Source organism: Hippocampus bargibanti, linkage group LG16 (assembly GCF_051943395.1).
Source record: "Hippocampus bargibanti isolate YZ-2025 linkage group LG16, ASM5194339v1, whole genome shotgun sequence".
NCBI lineage: Eukaryota > Metazoa > Chordata > Actinopteri > Syngnathiformes > Syngnathidae > Hippocampus > Hippocampus bargibanti.
The window spans coordinates 9,439,530-9,463,302 of record NC_142749.1 but is presented as its reverse complement, the minus strand read 5'-3'; the positions used below and the strand labels follow the sequence as shown (position 1 = coordinate 9,463,302).

General features: G+C 39.7%; 3 protein-coding genes across 4 annotated transcripts; 2 read left to right on the top strand and 1 right to left on the bottom strand.

The window, feature by feature from the left end:
- Window positions 1-1,606: 1,606 nt before the first annotated feature.
- On the top strand, window positions 1,607-10,189 carry rab6a (RAB6A, member RAS oncogene family). Of its 2 annotated transcripts, none has more exons than XM_089016352.1 (8): window positions 1,607-1,954; window positions 3,239-3,297; window positions 3,377-3,430; window positions 3,712-3,817; window positions 3,943-4,054; window positions 6,932-7,025; window positions 8,874-8,940; window positions 9,770-10,189. In XM_089016352.1, exons 1-8 carry the CDS (start codon window positions 1,885-1,887, stop codon window positions 9,832-9,834), a joined length of 627 nt encoding a protein of 208 aa, XP_088872478.1. In that variant the 5' UTR covers window positions 1,607-1,884; the 3' UTR covers window positions 9,835-10,189. The 2 variants fall into 2 exon arrangements, with proteins under 2 accessions (XP_088872478.1, XP_088872477.1); XM_089016351.1 differs by lacking the exon at window positions 6,932-7,025 and adding an exon at window positions 6,466-6,559 and having other exon boundaries at window positions 1,608-1,954.
- A 142-nt stretch (window positions 10,190-10,331) lies between these two features.
- Window positions 10,332-15,417, top strand: dnajb13 (DnaJ heat shock protein family (Hsp40) member B13). Its single transcript, XM_089016349.1, has 8 exons — window positions 10,332-11,850; window positions 11,907-12,010; window positions 12,287-12,448; window positions 12,525-12,673; window positions 12,901-13,014; window positions 13,127-13,240; window positions 13,317-13,393; window positions 14,372-15,417. Exons 1-8 carry the CDS (start codon window positions 11,783-11,785, stop codon window positions 14,529-14,531), a joined length of 948 nt encoding a protein of 315 aa, XP_088872475.1. The 5' UTR covers window positions 10,332-11,782; the 3' UTR covers window positions 14,532-15,417.
- Window positions 15,156-20,878, bottom strand: LOC148886341 (dicarboxylate carrier UCP2-like). The gene is made up of 7 exons (XM_089016350.1): window positions 20,787-20,878; window positions 19,116-19,241; window positions 18,189-18,396; window positions 17,923-18,120; window positions 17,750-17,851; window positions 15,899-16,079; window positions 15,156-15,806 (listed from the first exon to the last, which is right to left on the bottom strand). Exons 2-7 carry the CDS (start codon window positions 19,230-19,232, stop codon window positions 15,701-15,703), a joined length of 912 nt encoding a protein of 303 aa, XP_088872476.1. The 5' UTR covers window positions 19,233-19,241; window positions 20,787-20,878; the 3' UTR covers window positions 15,156-15,700.
- Between the last annotated feature and the right edge of the window lie 2,895 nt (window positions 20,879-23,773).

Here is a 23,773-nt window from a genome sequence, read left to right as displayed (position 1 = left end):
GAGTCAGTGTATGTGAGCAACATTTTGTAGTGGTACAAATTACAGCCTTCAAAATGACTATTACTCAAGATTGCTCTTGAATAGATTCAATCAAAACTGGATATTAAACTGGATTTGAAAAGAGGTTTTATCGCAAAACGATTGTGTAAAACCACATTTGTTTGATCTCGATGAGTTAAATACAATTACAAAAATTTAATTCCATCGTTTTACATCTCATCTCTTCATATAAATGTTTTTAGGAGCGATACATGTGTTATTCAAATAAGTAAAAACATTTGCATGAACCTGATTCATAGATGAGTTCGTAATGATGTAATCAGTCTGATAGTCATTTGCTCTAAACCGGAATTAAACAGCATTAAAATATAAACAGAAGATTTATTGACCATATTCCCGGATTTTATAGTCAACTCATAAAACCTTTTGTAGATGAATTTCATTGTCTTTTCTGTAAAAAAGCAAATGAACCAGTTGCTCGCAGGCTTGGCTTGCATTTGTCAGTTGCTTTATGAAAGAGAGTTCAAGCACCACAATGGATTCACTACATTTTCTATCATAATATATTCAGAGGTTTTATGAACCAATAGATTTTAAATCGAGATTATACTTTCCATCATGCTATCATATATTTAATGTGTAATTATATTCGTTGCAAACAGAGTAGTGGTTTTCAGCTATATTCGGACATTCCGCAGAGGGACACCCTGAACCGGTTGCCAGCCAATCGCAAGGCACACATTCACACACACTGACGGATAATCTGTAGTGTTCAATCATCATGACATGTATACCCACGCAGGCCCAAAGAGAACATGCAAACTCCACACAGGGAGGCCAGAGCTTGAATTCAACCCGGCACTGTGAGGTTAATGCGCTAACCACTAGGTCACCGGGCCACCGATGCGATGTTTATCAAATTATCTATTTGTTTCTTACAGTTTAAATTGTATTTGCTATGAATACATTCACTGTTGATTATAATTCAATGTGTTAAAAAAAGAGAAGGAAAAAGGGTCCACTCCAGGCAGGCATTGAAGTTGTGACCACCGCTAAACACAGTTTTAAAACGTGTTCAATTGTGACACACAAGGCTGTCAATATGAGCATAATTTTTCAGATTATATAATCAGAAGATTTGTGCTGTTTTGTGTTTAAGGGGTCTTTTGAGTGTATCATATCATTTCAGTGAACATCAGATTATCTACATTAAACTAAATATTGTATTTTTAATTATGTCGTCTACAAAAAAGAAAATATGATCAGAAATAATACATGATCTCAATTTATTCTCTGAAACTTTGCATTACGTTCGCCTCACGAGTGAAGGATGGTCACAATTCGCCCTCCTGTGGGCAAGTTGTGGTGTAATGTACACTGCACAATTCGACCATTTAAATAAATAATGCACAGTGATTTAAAAATATATACAATCACAGTGAAAAACAAAAAAAATCAAACGGGGATCTCGTGTTTTTCTTCTGCAGTAAATTCATTATGAATCAACATAATCTGTTAAAGTATGTACAGACAGATTCCACCGTGGTTTGTTTTATTGCCAGTGGGGGCGGCACAGTCATTTCTGGGTGGTATTGACGTACAACGAAGAAGAATGGCCAAAGTGGCAAGTCGCCAGTCGACATGTCACACAAGTAATGTACTGTAATGCTAACTTGAGTGCACCTCGGCGGTGAGTGGTCATAAAAGTGTCTAAAAATTGGAAAGGGATATTTTAACACTGAAACCACGCACAAGTTGCTTCTGTTTCGATTTGGACGTATCTTTTCGACGTTCACAGATTTTTTTTTTCGAAAACAAGTGCTTGCTTTAGCTGGCTAGCTGGGAAGCTCCAGAGAAGTCACGTAAAGAGATTGTTTCACAGCCATGTCCACGGCCGGAGACTTTGGAAACCCTCTAAGGAAATTTAAATTAGTCTTCCTTGGGGAACAAAGTGGTAAGTATTTTCCCAAATGGGCTTTCGTTTATTTTTTAAATCGGCGTTCAATGAATGTATCAGTTTGGATATGATTCTGAAGACTTTGGGTGGATTGTTGCAGTGTTGATTAAATCGGTTGTCGTGTCTAGCAAGCTCTTATTAGCCACGTAACGTAGTGATACGCAATTCTAAACTTATTCCTGGTATTGCTTCCTCCCTTAAAACGTAATGCTCATGTAATCCAACAGTCACCGATGACATCACACATTGCTTTTGTCCAGTGATAATGGTGATGGGTTAACAACGACACATTTGATTTGTAAATATATTTAAATCGTCTTTTTCAGACGTTTGTTGTTCCATTTATGATAGTTACGCGTCCAACCCTTACGTTGTGTTAAAAACCTGGTCAGAAACATTCCTGTATTTTTCTTCCGACTTTCTGGTCAAGCACAACATCGAATTCCCATGTCAACTGGAAAAAAAGGCACGACCAACAATCCTTAACGTTCGTTAAGGACAACGTTAAGAGAAAGAGCCTGTCAATACAAAACGTTTTAAAATCTTTCTCCCAAGAGAGGTCTGATACCTCAAGCCAATACAATATTAAGTATAAATACGGTATGCACTGCAAGTCTCCATGACTCATCGCTGTGCTTGGTAATATAAGCTCAGGGATTGCTTGCATCACACTCACTATCGCTCATTGAATTGCACTGCTTGTTTGAAACTTTATCTTTTATTGTCAATATTAATTCTGATAAACACAAAAGGCACAGCTCCAAATCAAATGGTTTTCTCTTCATACATTAACTCTGCGTAACTCTATATCCTGCCAAAACATTTTGAGCATCTAACTTAATGGCAGCAGTGTCATTGAGTACCGTAAGGGCATGCTTTGATGCAGCCAACACAAGAAGAAGCAAAATCCATGCTTTGCAACGGTTCGTCTTCAAAGGTATTGATTTGAATGTCTTAATGGTTCTCTACTACCAGGCCCCACCTTATTAATCATATATCTAACACACAGACACGCCAGGGTGTCATGTTGACTTTTGCCTTGTTATCTTCAAGTCAATACATCTTGGAAATGATAATCAGTGCAATTTCGTGTCACAGTCCACGCTGGCAAGTTTTTGTGACCTAACCAACCCCTCCTGCACCCCACCCTGCATACATTCACAACAGGATGATAACTGACAACATCGGTTATCTGTGGAGAGCTTCGGCACGTTGGGTTAAGGCATTATATGACGTGACGTTTTTCATAGAGTCACTGTATAATGTGGGTTTTGCTTTCAGTGGGGAAGACCTCACTGATCACCAGGTTCATGTATGACAGCTTCGACAACACTTACCAGGTGAGGCCAACGCTCACAATCCTGTGTTGACAAATGCATTAATCAGTATGCCTAATGAACATTATATGCCATGTTTCAGGCCACAATAGGAATCGACTTCCTGTCGAAAACCATGTACCTCGAGGACAGAACGGTGATTTATTTATTTATTTTTGGGTCCCTCTCTGTTGTCATTTTGTTGCCTATGTTGCATTATAAATGTCGTTCTGCCTTTTAAGTGTGAGTAAAAACCCACAATAGGTTACGAACTCTACCCCCCAGCCCCCACACAAATCAACCATTCACACACACACACACACACACACACACACACACACACACACACACACACACACACACACACACACACACACACACAAATGTCTCTTTTGTTCCCCTCCACCCCTCCTGAAATTTTCTCATCCTGCCTTCTAGATCAGATTGCAGTTGTGGGACACAGCAGGCCAGGAGCGATTTCGTAGCCTCATCCCAAGTTACATCAGAGACTCTGCCGCCGCTGTCGTTGTGTACGACATCACAAGTGGGTGGTCATTCCTTTCAGATGCATTTAGTTGCTTATCTGTAATCACTCTCACAAATATATGCCTAAATACATCAGCAAAATCAAATTATATTATATGTTCATGCTTCTAATCTTGTTGTTAGATGTGAACTCCTTCCAGCAAACCACAAAATGGATTGATGACGTGAGAACAGAGCGAGGAAGTGATGTCATCATCATGTTGGTGGGAAACAAGACCGATCTTGCAGACAAAAGGTAAACTCTTCTTCCTTTCTCGCTCACTTGCTGCTGGCATGCTAATGAAGGCATTGATTGTTGCTGCTGGAATGTCAATACAGAGTGGTTCAGAGTTTCCTGATGCAGCAATTTATGTCTTCACTGCGTGGCTGGCGCTGCTATGATCGCCATTTTCCAACCGTTTTCATTCACTTTCAAAAGTAATGAGCAAATGATCATATTGTAACTATTTATTCTCCATAAATCTTCTATTTCCATTCAAAGTGATTATATTTGAGATTATTTCTTCTACAGTCCAAGATCGCATCATCCTGACATAGTTATTAAATGTATTGGCAATTCTTCAAGTAAAGTTCGAAAGTGCCCCCAAATCACATTTTTCACATATAAGTAGTCAATGAAATCCACCTCTAATGTAAAATTTAAAACACATACACATGCACACACACTGTAACATGTTAATTATTTTTTTTCAAGTTTTATTTAAAATGAATCTGGGTAAAAGTTAATCTTGTGTATTTTTGAATGTCCTATCGGCTTCGTGTGTGCAAGCACAGTAAAAGCACTGCAATGCAGAGGTGCAAACAAGGTGGAAATAAAAACAGCTCAACGTTATTCTCAACGTCTTTACAAATAGTGCAGTTTTATTTTCCATATTACTTTGAAATTGCTGAACATACAGTAAAAGTTAAATACATCAATTATATAACCTAGTCACATATACATTTACAGGGATGCATCTGGGTCGCGCCCTTGCGTCATTGACACATTTTGACAGCCACTGGCGCAACTTTGTAACTCCACTGCGTCAGCACCGGCACACGTGTATGACGATTAGCGCCTATTGCTGCGTGATCTGCGCCACATATGACATACTTCTGTTCAAATAGCTTAAGAAACAAATGTAGTTAAACAGCAATTGAAAACTGTTCGTTTTCCTTCAGAGGTTTTAACGTTCGTCGTCTGCCATCTTGCCTTACCTGTATTTAGCCATAATCACTTTCCATTTGTTTTTTTGCATTCCAAAGTCGGGGTATGTTTAACTTTTCCGTGAGCCGCTGGAGACTGCCGAGAGAGATAATGAAATATACATTTACCCATGGTGCATTGCAATATTTACATCCAACATGGCAGATGGTTGCAATATGGAGTGTGAGAACAGGTGTAAAACTCTAAAAGACATTAAAAACAGGCAACAAACAAACATGCTTGTTTTTTAAGAAACCATCTAAGTCTGCGGGGGGTAGTGACAATTTGTTGTAGCAAACTGCTGTTAATGGCGGGACTTTCTGAAAATGCCCAATTCGCAGCTCATTTTTTTGCAGATTTTGGACACTTTAAGTCATTTTTATTGGTGTTTTGCTTTTGAATATGGGTATTTTAGATGCTATAAAACGTTTTTCTGATGTCAGTTAAGAAACAAAAAAGTGACATCGGTTGTCCTTTAAATCAGTTGTGTATACATCTGCAATCCAGTTAAATCGGGCCCCATCAATTTTTGAATGTGGCCCCCTGTTCAGACACAAGGGAGCCAATTGGCTCCCTTTTTTATTTCCCAGATGCATCTCTGCATTTACCGTCCATAAACCCTTCCACTGTGCTGTGTTGTGCTGACCATTTTTTGCTTTTTGGCATCTTTCAGGGCTACTTGTTATACATTGCTAAAAGATAATGGGGAGGGGTGTTTTATTTTACGCTTCTTTTTTCCTTGAATAGCACCGACCACAATAGCAGCAGGTAGTTTTTTAGCACTTGGTCAGCTTTGTCAAATTTGGCCTGGAAGATCTGGAACATGCTATTCACTTGGCCTCTTCTTCTTTTCCTTTCGGCTTTTATCTTCAAGGGGTCGCCACAGGCCTACCAAACAAAAATCCAGACATTAAATTTGCTGCAGTTATTTATCTTTTGAAATCAGTTGAAATAAGTTCTAAAAATATGTGGGCGCAGATGTCTAAGGTTGCTGCTTTGTAACTTGTAAAATGCCAATGGTCAAACAATAAATTATAAATAAAAAAAACTGTTGGTTGATAGATGAAGCGTTTTAATGGCTCCTTGGCAGAGGAAGAACAGCTACACACAGCAGACTCACTGAAAGTCTGCAAATCGCGGAGACTAAACATTGCATGATCGTTTTTAGTTTCTTGATTAAAATGTATTACTTCTTGTCAGGAAGTACCACTTTCCTTTAGCCAGGGTGTTGATACACTATTGTGACATCGTAGAAATACACTAAAAATAAAAAGTGAGCTGCAAATGGGGAAATTATGTTTTTTTTCCTTAGTATAGTTATCATAGAAAAATATAATGGTACCTCATTAGAAATGTAACATATACAATGGGGAGCCTTGTAAAATGGCTTTTTGTTTTTTTTCCCCAAGTTATTGTCATTATTGTATGATGTCAAAGTTTAACCCCTTTATCTACCACAGGCAAGTATCTATTGAGGAGGGAGAACGGAAAGCCAAAGAACTAAATGTAATGTTTATTGAGACTAGTGCGAAAGCTGGCTACAATGTCAAACAGGTAAGATCGAGAGCGAGCGTCGTGCTCAGTCACCACTGATGCTGTCACCTTGTCGACGCCTCCAAAAGTGACCCCAACACTGCATCCAAGTTACTCATCTGAGGGGGTCCTTTAAAAAAACACCCATAAGTATTGTTGTAGGTGATGTCTAAGTCTCCTTTCAGACTTGCATTCCCTCTTCGTTGTGCAGATGGTGAACTTTTGGTCTTGAGAAAAGGTGGCAGTAGGAGCAGGGATGAGCACGACTCTTTCATTCATTTAAAAATATTCAATCTGTACTCCCGCCCCCTACCTCCCTTTTTTGTGTCTGTCCGTCTGTCTGCATTTGTGTTGTCGGCTGTGTGCGTCCCCGTTCGCTGTGACTCATCACAGGCAGATTACCACAGAGGAGGGAGAGCAAAGAGCAAAAGACATGAATGTTCTGTTTATTGAAACCAGTGCAAAGACAGGCTACAATGTCAAACAGGTAGAGCGTGCGCTACCTCCAACGTTTGTGCGTGTTCGTGTGTTCATGCTGTCCATTGACTTGGCTTTGTTTGGCCTTACACACGCATGCGGAAAAGACGTCTTTGACATCTGGCCCTGGGTGGTCATGGGAGGGTGCGGCCATTTATTCTGACTGTCTTTTGATGATAAAGATAGGAATGACGGATTGGAAGAAACCAGTCACTCTGGTGAATTGCATCATTGTTTGGATGTATTTTTAAGTATGCGGTCTACAAAGTGCAGCATTTAAAAGCTTGCTGTGTTGGCCACGGGCGACAAAAAAGGCAATTTGAAATGAAATGTGCACACTGCTTGATAAATATCAAAAGATTTGTCGGAATTTACAATCGAGGAGTATTAGAGGAATTCTGAAAAGCACCCAAATTATTACTCTGAGTTTGAGTCATTCATTTACAAGAATGATAATGGAAATATTCAGTACTTTGAATATCCTTGAATGCAGATTTACGTTCAGAATTTTGAATTACCAGTATTTCTTCTTCATGATTTATTCTTACACTTTTTCTTCTTGCAACGAGACTGTGTTTTGAGCGCTCCCCTAATACTCCCTCGTAACATTCCATTTCACTGGACTGCTGTTCCGAGACTATTTGCTCCATGTTGACGATCATGAAACATTAGCGTTTTCTTTAAAGTCATCATTCACTTGCCACTTGTAGTGCTGTGTAATAGTCCCCCCCCCACTCCTGAGTTTTGTGTTTTACTTCTGTATTTATCACATACAAACCAATTCTGCCAAGAAAAGTTGGCCAAAATGTGAAAGACTCATCACCAATTATATTGCAAACTATTGTTTTCCTTTACCGTATTATCCGGTGTATAATGCGCACCCCAAAACCTTGATTTTCTTCCAAAGATGACGCTGTGCCATATGCGCAGGTGCACCTAATACGTGAATAATATTAAGCCACAACAACTAATGTCAGCAGCCACCCACTACATCCTGCCTCCCGGAGAAGTATTGCGTAACCCCAGCCTCTACTGTAGCGCCTTATAATGTGGTGTGCCTAATATTTTGAAAGCTTATTATTATTATTCTTTCTTCTTTTCCTTTCGGCTTTTCCCTTCAAGGGGTCGCCACAGCAAATCAGTGGCCTCCATCTTTAGAGGTTTGAGCCGCATGTTTGTTTTGGCCAAACTTTTATGTCGGATGCCCTTCCCGTCACAACCCTCTGTATTTATCCAGGCTTCGGACCGGCACAAGAAGACATGTCCCTTTGTGGCTACAGAACAAGCAACTTATTATTGATATATTATATTTGGAAAACATGTTTCATTCATTGAAGGTGCGCCTCATATGAGGAAAAAGTTTGAAAATACAACATTCAATGGGGGTGCGCCTTACACGCCGGAAAATACGGTATTTTTGACGGATGGCACAACCCATGATTAAATTTGGGGTGCAAATATTTTTTAACAGCTGGCAGATTGTGATTTTTTCCCCCTTATGTGTCCAAATGAATTATATTTTCACTTAGAAACTGTGCTTTGAATTCACTTGGGTTGTGTCTGTGTGCTATTAAAATTATTTTAATGAACTGAAATCTTTGTGTATGATAAATATGGAAAGAACACAGAAACCAGGAAAAGTGCAAATACTTTTTTGTGGCACTGTAGCTCCCTCAGCGGAAAGCAGAATTTTCCTCTTAGAGAGTTTCAGGTGGACCAGATGCTTAATCACGCCAATACATCGAGAAGCCATTTCATTACGTTTCACAATGTGCGCAATTCTCTCAATGTCTTTGTCTGGATGGTATTTTGATGTATTTATTTTTATTACAATGCATTGAATTTTTTCCTACTGCAGCTCTTCCGTCGCGTGGCAGCCGCCCTCCCTGGAATGGACACAACACAGGACAAAAATAGAGAGGACAGTATCCTTTTGTGTGCATGTTTGCTGTCTGTCTTGTCATAAACCCTGAAAAACCCTAAGCCCCCTTGACAGCAATGTACAAGCCTTGTCATTCATTGCTTGAAAATTGGCGGATTTGTCAAAGCACATCATATCTATCCTCTGTATTATGATTGTGTTCTATTGAGATTATTTTTCCAAGGTCTTCATTTTTTAAGTAAACATACACAAGCAAAACATTAATCTATGTCAATAAACAATAGCAGATTTATTCTACATAATGTTGTAGTCTTCCAGGTTAGTTTTAGTGGATTGGATTAGCCTTGCAGTGGATACATTTACATTTCACAGCTGCAAAGTTATGAAAGGAAGAGGAAAGGAAAGAAAGTGGGCTAAAATAACAAATTAATCTTGAATTCATATGAAATGCGTCTGGATGGATGCATGGCTTGAGCCCGCCATGAGAAGGAGCGCCAGCGTAGAGCACTGATGCGGATGTGGAACTGCTGCGGCTTGGAATTGAAGCAGATTTACGTGGGACAGGAGATGTGAGATAATCTCTTCATCAATGAATGCTACAGCTTCGTGTTTGCTTTCAAAACTTTAGCTTGTAGCAAACGTGCACATTTCACCATGACGCCCTTGATCCAAGTAAATCTGGCTTTCTTTTCATGTTTCATGAGTTGATTTACGTTGGTTTATAATAGCTTCATGGTTAAAACATGTCTGCCGCGCAGTTTTGGTGGTTTGTTTTAAATCTCAGCAAAACAATGCTTGAGCAGACTTTAGTCGTTAAGAATCAGAATATATCATAATCAAACGTGACATTCCTTAATTCATACATCCTTCAGTGATCGACATCAAACTGGAGAAGCCAGCAGAGCCCCCTGCCAGCGAAGGCGGTTGTGCTTGCTAGTTTAGCCACATCACTGGCGGTTCTCTGACTGGGCTTGTTTGTCTGTATCTGTACTTTTCACTACATCGGCCTCTTCCCATACCCCAAGGAAAAGGGAGACCTTCACTCTTGTCCGGCAGCCATTAAAGTCTCGGATCGATATTCGCACTTCTCCACACAAACATGGAAACAGTATTCACAGCTTGAGCTTGAACGACTTCACCGTGTTCGGATGGAAATGGTGGCAGAAGCGGAATGAGACGCGGTGGCGGTCGTTTGTGTAAACGTTACTTTTGGAACCAAACGGCAAATGTGTATAAAGGCACCAAATGGACTGAGCATGTTATATAAATAAAAGAGCATTGCATTAACAGTGTCAAGTGCAATGTGGCTCTATTAACCTCACCTTGCACTGATTCATACATCATTCTGTGTTATCCACAGGCTATCCTTGTGTAACGTGGAAATGGTTGCACTAAAAGCAAACAGGCATTATCGTGGCGAGAGCTCGTGTCGACACAGACTGAAATTCACAAACAAGCATGACATGTCAGAATAACCTTTACCAGCGAGGTCACCCGTCTCCCAGCATGATGCCCACGTGGGCCGACACTACACCTTCCCTTTGAACGTCCATATGCTCCATTTGTTTTCTTGCTTTCTGTTTTCTACCCTCTTTATTTTGATTTTTTTTATTGTTAGAGTATCATATAGCAATTTGTTTGATGATAGTGTGTGATGAAGATTTTCTGATATATACAGTCATTTTAAAGAAAACACTAAAAATTTCGAATGCGTGTATTTTAATGTAGAATGAGGGCATCATTTCTAGTTTGGTTGATTAAGTTGTTTTTTTAATTTTTTTTGCTACGTTTGGCTGTTGCTATTTCCATTACTGTTTTTTTCTGTATGGATGGACTTGTATTTATTTCTACTGGATTAATTGTGATTTTTTTATGTTTCTTAATTTTTTTCAGTCTTTATGAGTCCTGACCATGCTAATAAAATATCCATATATCTAGAGCACTGTTCACAGATGAACACGTGCCTGTCAAGGGCGATCCAACTACCACTGCTAAATCGTTGGTAAATCATGCAATTTTCATTGTGCAATTTTAGCTTGTGTCTACGGGAAGTTATATACAATAATTTGTCTGAAATTGATTTTAAAAGGAACAAAATTAAAATGAACTTCTTACTGCTGCTGAAAATCACTTTCTCATTCAGTCCAATTACCTTTGGATGCTTGGGGGGAAAGCATTTCAAGGAAGACAGTGTTTACTCCGTTTGTGTTGATAGTGTTCCAAAGTATAAAGTTTATATTCATTAATACTTAGGGCACGACTAGGCTTTGTGATTTTATTTTGCTGTAAAATGAGTTCTAAGTTTACATTTTTTTCTACAATGGACCTATATAACTATATGCCTGGGATGTAAATGTCTACACCAGCCTGTATGGTGAGGAATATTGCTGATCCATAATTTCAGTGGTATTTTAAAATTTATTTTGTTATGCCCCCACCGCTTCTCCCAAAGCTTTCTTGTTTGCGTTCCACCCATTATTGACGGTCCCTTGATAGCCCGGGTCCCTAGCAACCCATGTAAACATTTCCTCCGCAATGGATTGTTGTACCGTTGTTTAGTTGAACCGGTGGTTGTAGTGGGTTCTTTTTTCCCTTTTCTGCTTTTAAATGTGCTTTTTATGTAGCTGAAAGCGACGTCAGTCACTTGGCATTACCCTGATTCGCGTAACTCTCTTTAAAATAACTAACGTGGCATAGTACTCCGTCATTGATACAATTGAGGTTGAAATAATTTAGTGTGCTGTTTCGATGATCCTGACCCCCAAAACAAGGATTGGGGGGACGTCGTGGGATTAAAACTTTATCTCGCACTAATTTAATACATTTTGTAGTGTTTTTTATACCTCTGAGGAAAAACAAGTCAAGACCATCCACTAAACGCTGCAATGTGCAGCGAATACTACGACAAACTTGAAATAAACAGAAATGCGACAGACGCAGACATAAAAAAGGCGTAAGTCTACCTCGTAATGTCGACACACCGCCAGAAGTTTATTCTCTTTTCTACAGGTATCGACGCCTGTCACTCAAGTTTCATCCGAGCAGCAATAAAGAACCAGAAAGTGCAGAGAAATTTTACCAACTGGGTGAAGCCTATGATGTTTTGAGTGATCGTAAGCATGTTGTTTTTGATTAAAACATTTTACAATACATCATTCTATGACGCTTACACTTATGTGATATAAACACAGTAATAACCCATCTTCTTCTTAGGTTTGATTCGCATATTTAATAACCCATAATAATAACTATTATTATTATAGCTACCAATTTGCTGTGTGATGATTTGTTTCATTTCCCCTTTTGACAATTTTGTGGACCTAAATTAGCATCAAAATCTGTTTGGTTGATCATTATCACTTCATAACCTGGATATGATGTTGTGGCAGCTCGGAAAAAGGCAACATATGACAAATTTGGAGTGGAAGGCCTGAAAGGTGGAATCCCATATGAGTTTGGCAGCGGTGGTGCCTGGTCAACCAAATACGTATACCACGGCAATCCAGACAAAACTTTCCGGCAATTTTTTGGCAGTGACAACCCATTCGCAGGTACCACAATTTTCACAAACGTTTGATCTTAAATGCATGTTCGGTACTGCAATGATGTCTGTTTGTCTCTTGTCAGACTTTTACACAAATGACATCCCACTGCTGTTGGGTGGCCTGCTACCAGAAGAGGTCAAGACACAAGATCCCCCCATTGAAAGGGATCTCCATTTATCCTTGGATGACCTCTTCCATGGTTGCACTAAAAAAATTAAGATATCACGAAGGGTCAGTTTTCCCCCCTTTACAGTACTTAATGCAATGAAACAAAACAACAAAAACGTTTTTATTGCATTGCACATCGATAAATGTATGGGTATTTTGAATACGCTGTGTGTAATTCTGTTTCTTTTGTTTAGTTCGACAGTAAATGTCAACTTTTTACATCGAAGAAACCATACAATGTAAATACAAAGAAAGAAATACAAATGCATTTCTTGTAATTCAATTTACAGGTTATGAATGATGATGGCTACACGTCTGGTATTAAGGATAAGATTCTGTCGATTGATGTGAAGCCTGGATGGAAAGAAGGCACAAAGGTCGTTTTTTCCAAAGAGGGGGATCAGGTAAGAAATCACTTTAATTCAATAGTCACAAATGATGCCGCATGTGATTTTTATGTTGTGTGACGAGAGTAAACTCTTATCTTTTATGAGACAACAATTTTGTGACCTACAGGGCCCAAACAAAATCCCTGCGGATATTGTGTTCATAGTGCGACAGAAAACTCACCCTCAGTTCAAAAGACAAAACAATGACTTGATCTACAAGGCCCAAATTTCACTAGCAATGGTGAGTCACGCTCAGAGCCACAAATGCAACGTGTGGAATGGCGACTAAAATGGTAACCAAAAATCTTTCCTCACAGGCGTTGACGGGTTGCTCTGTCAATGTGGAAACACTTGATGGCAGACTACTCAACATTCCCATCAATGACATTGTGCAGTAAGTGTTCTCTTATTTGAAACTTTTTGCCACTGTTGATGTCACGTCTGTGTTGTCACAAAATTGCAAAAAAAAGTAGCAGCCCATTTAATGACACGTTACTTTATTAGTTGGATTCAGCACAGCAAAGTGCTGAATCCACGTGCAGAGACAAACTCAAAAATGGTGTCTGTGTTTCCATCGTGAACATTTTTAGGTTAGATACAATATAATATACGTAATATATATGGATTTTTAGAGATGATGATCTCCCTTTCATCCATCGGTATTCTTGTAGTCTAAACGGTTTACTTGTGATGTCACGAGAATGCAAATGGCCAATTCCCTCAATGCTTTTCTTAATCACCACAATGCTTCACTTCAATGACTGAATCTTTTTCTATCTTCTTTCTGTTGTGTTCCACAATGTTGTTTTCTGGAATGAAAAACACAAAACGCTGATCTTTAACTCATTCACTGCCATTTACTAATTTATTCGGGAATTGAAAATACGTATAACATAGAGCGCCATTCCCAAATTTGTTTGGGTTTTGTTTTTTTCATGCTTGGTTGCCGATAAAGCGCTGACCATGGCCTCTGGCCATATTTTTCTTTTGCACAAGGGGCTGCATTTCCCTTCTTTCCATTTTAGCGCTTTGTTCCACCTTTAGCTGTTTATAAAGCGAAATATAAACCAAAATGAATGTATATCATTGTATTTTGGACAGCCGCCCTCATTTCAAGCTCATATAACTCCACACCCAAATAATTTAGGAATTAACTCTGTTTTTCTGATGAAAGAAGAGAGTCTACGGTTTCTTATGCTGTATTGAATGTTTATGTAGTCCTAAAACTCGATATTCCTGCAATTTGAGTGACAATGACAATAACCTGGCACTCAATGAGTTAAAGATTTGCATACCATGAGAAACAAGCCGACGGGTTTTCTTTATCCGTATCTCATTTCTTTTCTCCACTTTGTGTATCGCTTCACTGCAGCTTCACATACCAAAAAGTGGTGACTGGAGAGGGGATGCCGCTCTCCCAGAATCCTTCCCAGAGAGGAAACCTCATCCTCATTTTTGGCATCCAGTTTCCAGAGAGGCTCTCCCCAGACAGGAAAGATCTTATCAAACAAGCTCTACTTTTTAAAAATTGATCGCATTGAGTCTTCTTTAGTCATTATCAAGTGAGAAATGGAATTCCGTTATGCTTGGTTACAATGACAAACTTCTGAGTCATGCTGTATGCAACTTTGTCGATGACACATTGCCTCGGGCAATTTGTCACAGCCCATTTACACTAACCAGCCATATGCCTTATGTATAGTATACTAATTATGTAATCATGTCAGAATATTTGGAGCATTTCAAAACCACAACCACCTATTGTAGTAGTATATATAGTAGTGTAGACATGCTTGTACAGCTCTTGCATCGTATTTCATTGGCTTGCCTGGTGTCTCTGCTAAGCCAATATGTTGTATCAATGAAGCTGCACATCTCCCACCAATGACAGAGGTGTTAAAATATCATCGTCCCTTGTTAGAATAGTCATCAATTCACCATATGGCAAGTTGTGGCAATGTCGAACCAGTTTAACCAGAAAATCAAACAAACATGATTTTTTTCCCTTGATGCTCACAAACTAATTTATCAGTAAAATGTCAATTACACGCCCCAATGGGTGTAAATCTGATTTTATGGAATGAATCGCCATTTTCCCATTGTATCAAGTAAGAAATGTGTTCGGTGACTTTGATAGACAGGCAATACAAATCATATACTTTAATTAAAAAAAATGATGCTTTATTGTTTCTTTTTAACACTTTTGTTACATGTTTGGAATTTATTGACCAGCAACAAATCAATGTATATAAGTGCATATCCCACCATTAAACTTGACCACGTGGCTCACAAACAGGAACTGTAACCCTTCCAAAAACAAACCAATCATATTTGTAATCATATAGCTCATTCTACTTGCATGTGGTCTCCCGAAAAAAAAAAATACAAACATAAGCAAACAAAATACAAACATAAGCATCACTTCCATATGATCTCCCAGTTTGTTTTTGTAAACATAAACATTCTATTTTCAAGCACAGACCACATTTGGATCTGCATATTTGGGCCCTTACTAAATTGCAAATGGGGGCTTGCATCAATTCTGCCAGCTGAAATTTGTGGATTGATCTATGATCTACCTGAGCTCTGACCACAGCCCCCCCCCCCCCCCCGCCTCCCTCAAAGATAAAAAAATCTCACTCGTCGTAACTGTGCACTTGCGTTAAGCTTTGGTCTGTGTTAATTCTTTCTGGATGAGGCTTCAAAAAGGCGACTCCCAATATTGCGTCACGCCACGTTTGATTTGTTCATAGGTGACAAACATGATGATGTTCCAGGAACCCAGGCGCAGGAAAGAAGGCATGAACCTGACAGAAAACAAAATTCTCCATTAAGACACAAAACGTTATGACAAAAGCTCCTATGAAAAAAGACATATAGCACACAGGCATCTATTTACCCTTTATAGAAGGCGGTGGGTCCTTCATTCTTCAACATGGCGAGAGCACAGTTGACGGCGCTACTGTAGTGATTGGCATTTGAATTCATGAAGCGTGTTTTAACGACGTCGACAGGCGAAGCCACAATAGTGGTACAGAAACCTGCGCTGAAGGCAGCAGTGAAATGGCACGGCAGGTTGTCTGTAAGGGAACAAAAGCAATTAGCCTTCATCAAATATGGATGGAGGGGGCGGGGGGGACACCTCAGCCCATACTTTTGATGCACATAACGCAAAGTCGCGGCTTGGAATTGATGCGGATTTACATGGGACAGGAGATGTGAGACAGTCTCTTCGTCAATGGAATGGATGCTACAGATTCGTGTTTGCTTTTAACATTTAGCTTCTAGTAGACGTGCACATTTCACCAAGACTTCCCTGATCCACTGGTGAAAAGGATGCTTTGATCCTCTTTCATCTAGAACTGCTTCATACAACAGAGCGGGTGCAGAAAGTGTTTTAACTTGAATGACTGTGTTGTGTCACATTATTTGTTATTTAGTTTTGTGTTGTTGTCTTTACCTCAAGATGGTGACGTGAGAGTGGCTGCCTATTTATTTTTTCTACTTCTTCCTTTCCTCTTCCTTCTATAACTTTGCTGCTGTGAAATGTAAATGTCTCCACTGCGAGACTAATAAAGGCGAATACAATCCAATCCATAAAAAGGTCTGGGCAAATTGATCGAGTTACTGCCACCCAATAAGAATATTTATTTAGTCTTACAATATAATAATAATAATAATAATAATAATAATAATAATAATACATTTCATTTCTAAGCGCCTTACAAAACTCAAGGACACTTTACAGTCAGAGGATATTTTTTCTGCGGGTGAGCAGCGGCAGCCATACGCGCCAGCGTTCACTCAACCCGGAAATAACTCAAATAGATAGAAAGCTAGCTAGCTAATAGATGCAGTAATAATAATAATACATTTCATTTCTAAGCGCCTTTCAAAACTCAAGGACACTTTACAGTCACAGGATATTTTTTTTGCGGGTGAACGGCGGCAGCCACACGCGCCAGCATTCACTCGACCCGGAAGTAACTCAAATATATAGAAAGCTGGCTAGCTAGCTAATAGATGCAGTAATAATAATAATAATATGATCTCACAAAGAAATATATCGTGACCATTTATACAGTGCTTTAAAAATGGTACCTTATATATTTTGTGGACTAATGTCTGCCATGACGGATTTGATCTCTTCTTCTTTTCCTTTCGGCTTTTCCCTTCAAAGGGTCGCACAGCAAATCAGTGTCCTCCATCTTTAGAGGTTTGATCCGCATGTTTAGTTTTGGCCAAGCTTTTACGTCGGATGCCCTTCCTGACACAACCCTAAGTATTTATCCGGGCTTGGGACCGGCACAAGAAGACTTATGTCCCTTTGTGGCTACAGAATAAGCAACTCGCTCAGTTAAAAGGCTCCCAAACACAAAATGGTCATCGGCACAGCAACAATCAAAAAAGCAAAAACTATTCTCACTGTAATTTACATGTGTGCAGAGTGGAGTGTCTCTATTAATCTTAATTTGATTGATTTACTCCGTATAAACATTTTCACCACCCACGTAATGTGTTTATTAAAGTGCTCTTCAATAAATTACAGAAGATCATGGGTAACAGTCCTGCTAACTCCTGTAGTTATATTAAAGCAAAGTCATGTCATCTGCACTACACCCACAATCACAAATTTGGACTGGTGGGAAATTGTGCGCTCACTCTGACATTTCAATCCTCCCATTTTGTGTCTGTTTTATAGTACTAAATCTGTTTTGGGGTATTTCCTCATTCTTGCAATGTGCCTCACCTGCCATTAAGTTGTACTTCAGGATGACTTCCTTGATAATGTCATAGGTCACCAGCTCTGCGCAGTTGACAATGGCGTTACGGGTGATGTTAGGTGTGCACCCTGGAAGGATGGTAATTCAGAAGCAGGATATATTAATCGAGACGTGATAGAAGCCGTATATACCGTATTACCTTTCCAAAGTCCTCGGACTCCCTCATCCCGGGCGATAGTCTTGTAAGCATCCAGTGTACCGTTGTATCTCCTCTCACCGTCAGGCCGGCGCGCTTGGGCTTGAAAGCGCACCTTCACCACGTCGGTTGGTTGTGCCAAAGCCACAGCCATGGCGCCGGTGGTGCAGCCTGCCATGATCCTCGTGACGATCCCAGAACCTTTAAACGTGAGCTTGTTACTATCACGGCGCCTTCATGAAATGACAACATTCTTCTGGGTTCCTCACTTTCAGTGCCTCGAGTGTAGAATTGCTTCATGGAGTCGTAAAGACCGATTCGTACGGAGGCGAAGGTCATCTGCCTTTGCAATCCGGCGACCAGTCCGTTGTAAAGACTCGTGGGTCCCTCGGTACGCACCATTGTGGTAATAGTGCCAAAAACCCCATGATATTTTCTGGCATTGGCACCGTCAGCTTTGCGAATCTCGCCCTGAACCTAAAAACACGGCCACGCACTAACCATGATTCATTTTCATCCGGGCAGCATGTTAGCATGACGAGCTTGCCTGCCTCACAGTCCTAAGGTTTAGAGTTCACTATACATCACTGGCGTAAATAGATGAACAAAGATTAGAGCTGAACAATTGACTAATTCATTGCCATTCACAATTTTTGGGTGGAATTGAAAGTATTACATAAAGTGCCATTCCCAAATTTGTTCCGGTTTTGTCTTTCATGCTTGGGTGCCGATAAAGCGCTGGTCACCCACAAGGGGGCATCATTTCCATTTTTTTCCATGCTTTGTTCCAGCTCTTGTTAAAGCGCTTTATAAACTAATATGTATGTATTGCATAGTAGTTTGCACAGCCACCCTCATTTCAAGCTCATATCACTCCAGACCCATATAATTTAGGAATTAATTCTTTTTTTCTGATGAAAGAAGGCTAATGAGGCTAAGGTTTCTAACGCTGTATTGAATGTTTATGTAGTCCTAACCCTCAATTTTCTGACGTATGTGGTGTTATAAAACAAAACAAAAAAATGGCAGGCAAACCTTAAAAAAAAGCTGCAATTAGATTATTGTCCAAACTGGTCACGTCATCTACCAAATGACACGTTATTTCAGGTCAATAAATAATTTTCCACTTGCAATTGAAATAATGCCAATTTCTCAATGGCACATTGGTTGGGGATCACTCATGAACATCATCGCACCTGCAGTCGCACTTTGGCCGTGTCTAATGGAAAGGTGACCAGGTCAGCGATGCAGGCAGCAGTGCCAGCACCAAAGAACTTGACAGTCGCCGAGGGCGCCACCTCGCTGCCTTTCATCTTTTCCACCTGAGTCAGCGACACACATGGAATCAACAATGTTCTTATTTGAACTGCACATGCCTCAGCAATAGCGTGACCCAACTTGACCTGCAGACATAACACGTCATTAATCAAGTTACACAACATCAGTTGCATGTGATGATGAGAGGGGAACCAAATTTGGAAGCCAAAGCGATGTGTGTCATGTGCGTCACAGCGCGTGTCATTTTTGGGGTCATATGATTTTTCTCAGCCAATCAGTAAATATAAACATGTGAGCGGTCACGAAGTCACATCATATACGGATGATTGCTGGTAGATCTGTTTTGTGAACGTGACAATAACAAAGCAATCATATACATAATACAATACATTATATATATATATATATATATATATATATATATATATATATATATATATATATATATATATATAGAGAGAGAGAGAGAGAGAGAGAGAGTGAGACCTCAACTTACGAACTTAATTGGTTCCCAGACAGAGTGTGTAAGGCGAAAAGTGTGTATCTAAAAAAAAAAATTCCCATAGGAAACCATTAAAATGGGAATAATCCGTTCCCGGGTTTCCATAAAATATACTTTTCAACTAAATAAGCCTTAAAACTACAACAACAACAACAACATACCTTATTCTATGTGTAATAAATGTGCTATTGTATTGCAATGAAACAAATACACTGCATTGTATCATAAAGTCACTTTATTTACATTTGTGATGGTCATTCATGGCTTGATGGAATGGCGTTGGAGGTTCTTGGTCAAAGGGAATTGCATGAGGGCTGTAATTAAATAAACTCATCTCATCTCATCTCATTTTCCGTACCGCTTATTCCTCATTAGGGTCGCGGGGGTTGCTGGAGCCTATTTCAGCTGTCTTCGGGCACAAGGCGGGGGACACCCTGAATTGGTTGCCAGCCAATCGCAGGGCACACAAGGACGTACAACAGTCACTCTCACACTCACACCTAGGGACAATTTGGAGTGGTCAATCTGCCTGCCAAGCATGTTTTTGGAGTGTGGGAGGAAACCGGAGGACCCGGAGAAAACCCACGCGTTTCCGGGGAGAACATGCAAACTCCACACAGGGAGGCCGGACCGGGACGCGAACCGGCGACCTCTGCACTGTGAAGCCGGTGTGCTAACCACTCGACTACCGGGCCGCCCATAAATAAACTGTGCTGTAAAATAAAGTTGTATTTACCTTTTTGATGGTCGTTGATGGTTTATGGAAGAAGAGTCACCTTCCATAAGGACTGTTGGTGCTGTTCGGTCGTGTGCTTCCGCCGAAGATCACTCCGCCAGCCGTGGTGGGTGTGTATTATGAAAATAGTGCTTATTATAAGGTTTAATTTTCATAAATTTGACGTTTGTAAGACGAAAAGTTTGTAAGTTAAGGTGTTTGTAAGTTGAGGTCTCACTGTATATATATATATATATATATATATATATATATATATATATATATATATATATATATATATATATATATATATATATAGTTTTTTTTTATAAACATTTGAGTCAGGTTTGTGATTGTAATATCATCTATTACCTTTGTATTCCAAAAGCAGCAAAGTGAAGAAATAATCCTTGAGGTGATCGCTATGATGTCCTCATCTCTAGCTGTGTACTCACTGTTTGTCCCTCCGCCAAACTGCTGAATTTATAGATACCTTTTTGCACATGACCCCCAGGCTGCGTGACAAGTTGAACCCACCTGTTATACACATCTCAAGTTTACCGCGGTGGGAGCGAGACACGGTCGGGATACTTGAGCTCTTGTTGATCTTCACTGTTCCATGGACTTTGCAAATATTAACGTTTCAGCAGTGGATCAGGGACGTCATGGTGGCATGTGCACGTCTACTACAAGCTAAATTTGCTGGCTATTAGCTATCTATTTGCTAGCTAGCTTGCTATCTAGCTTGCTATCTAAGTTACTTCCGGGTTGAGTGAACGCTGGCGCGTGTGGCTGCCGCTGCTCACCCACAGAAAAAAAACAGATCCCGTGACTGTAAAGTGACCTTGAGAGTTTTGAAAGGCGCTTAGAAATGAAATGTATTATTATTGAGAGCACTTTCAGAGCAATTTCAAGCGACTATTATACTTGACCTATTATGCAATCCTTTGCGCGTACTTTATGTTCATCAAAGAGTTCTTTTATAATGCAGTCATTCGTCTATTGGCTCCCCATTTGCAGCCAATGAGAAACACTCCCTTGTGGAATTGGATCGGAATAGCCTTTATTAGTCTTGCAGTAGATCTTCTTTTCCTTTCGGCTTTTCCCTTCAAGGGGTCGCCACAGCAAATCAGTGTCCTCCATCTCTACAGGTGTGATCCGCTTGTGTGGCTACAGAACAAGCTCAGTAAAAGGCTCCCAAACACAAAATGGTCATCGGCACAGCAACATTCAAAGAAGCAAAAACTACACTCACCATTTGATGACAATGCTCTGACCTTACCGTGAATTGGGCATCTCTTTCCCTACATTACATCACAAACATAACTTCAAAGTCCTTTAAGATGCTTTATCTTCCAGTCACAGTTTGTGTCCATAATTTGTAAAATCACTTCAAATGACTTCTACTGAGCGCATTTTACAAAGACTCCACGGCATATAGCTATATTTTACGTTTTAAGACTTGCGCTGAATATTCAGGAAGTCTTGTTTTCGAGTTGATGACGATCCCCACGTGACGTCACGTCTGGAACGCTCCTGACCGAGAAAGCGACACACAATGCATTTTGGGTACTTTGTTTGGTCTGAAAACTTCGTGTTGATCCGTGTTGATGGCGAAATTAGAAGGAAAACACATAAATGACGCGATGGTGAATCGTTGTGTGTTGCACCAAGACTACTATTTAATACTAATTGACACAAATTCCCAGCAGACAAATCAGCCCATTTCCAACGTAGCTTGGGTGCCATATTTTGCATAATACATACATAAAGGCAAATCCAATTTCCTCGGACACTACATTGGAGTCCAGACGGCTCGAATTGATATGGGAAGACTCCTTTAATCGATTGCAAACATTTATGCTTTCCTCTTCAGAATTATTTGAATCATATTCATAACTGGATGAGTAACAAGAAAGCATCTTCTCCAAATCTGAAGCCATTGTTTTGCTTCTCAAGCAAGGCAAGACGTCTTGCCGTGACGTCACGAACAAGGGGGCGGGATCTTCTGAAACTGGCCATTTCCAGTTTCATTTTAAAGTCGTATTTGGACACCTTAAGTCATTTTTATTGGTGTTTTTCATTTGACTAAAAATATCAGCCTGCGTGTTTTGGGTATTTTAGATGCTATAAACGTTTTTTCTGATGTAAGTTAGGAAACAAAAAATGGTGTTGGTTGTCCGCAAATATTTTTCAGGTGGTCGGAAAAAAAATGCAGGAATAGTTTCTAGCTTTAACATGTCAATCAATAAGTCCAGCTATGATTTTTTTTTCCTCCAAATTGAGATGAATGCTGTATATCTACATTTTTTTTACGAAAGCGACCATTAGTGGATAGCAAGTTGAGGAGCCAAAACCTTCATCTTCAGCGCCCGCCTCTCAATCGCAGAGATGCACTTGGTGATGATGAAAGGGATGCCGTCGCTGGCGCAGCTGGCCACCTCTTGCAGTGGATACATTTCCATTTCTCAGCTGCAAAGTGATGAAAATAAGAGGAAAGGAAGACGTAGAAAAACAAAATACGGGAGCTGCTGGAAAGGCAGCCTCTCTCACAGCGCCATCTCGAAGTAAAAACAACAATTAAAAACCTAAATAACAAATAATGTGACACAACACAAAAGATACAGTCATTGAACCGTCTGAACTTTCTCCACCGTCTTTGTTGTATGAAGCAGTCTAGATGAAAGAGGGTAGGATAAAAACGTCCTTTCCACCAGTGGATCAGGGACGTCATGGTAGAATGTGCACGTCTGCCACAACCTAAATGTTGAAATCAAACACGAAGCTGTAGCATCCATTGACGAAAACATCTCCTGTCCTATGTAAATCCACTTCAATTCCAAGCTGTGACAGTTCCACATACGCATCTTACATACAAATCTTCATATTCTACTTGCATTTTTGTTGTTCAAGAGCAATTTGATGTTGGATCAAAGCATGTCCCCTCGGCATTGCTAATACTGCAAACAAAGTAATTTATAACAAAGTCAAATTTCCCTTTTTTCCTCAAAGTTGCAAAAAAATTAACCCTGCTTGCTTTGATAAGTACATTATGATAGTTGTCCACGTTCAGCACTTTGTTACAGCTTCAGCTGTTGTTAAAGTGCTATATAAATCAATATGTATTGTATTGTATTGTATTGTATTGTATTGTATTGTATTGTATTGTAAAGAGGATGGGGGTACTTTGACCCTTTTGAAATGTTGGGAGTAAAAGTATAAATGCCTGCCAAACATGCCCACAAACGAATGGCCTTTTTGTCACCATTAGACAAGGTTAGAATTTTATCAATAAAACTAATTCGCCTTAAACTGCCACAAGATGGTGCACTATAACGTTTTCTTTAATTTACGTATGA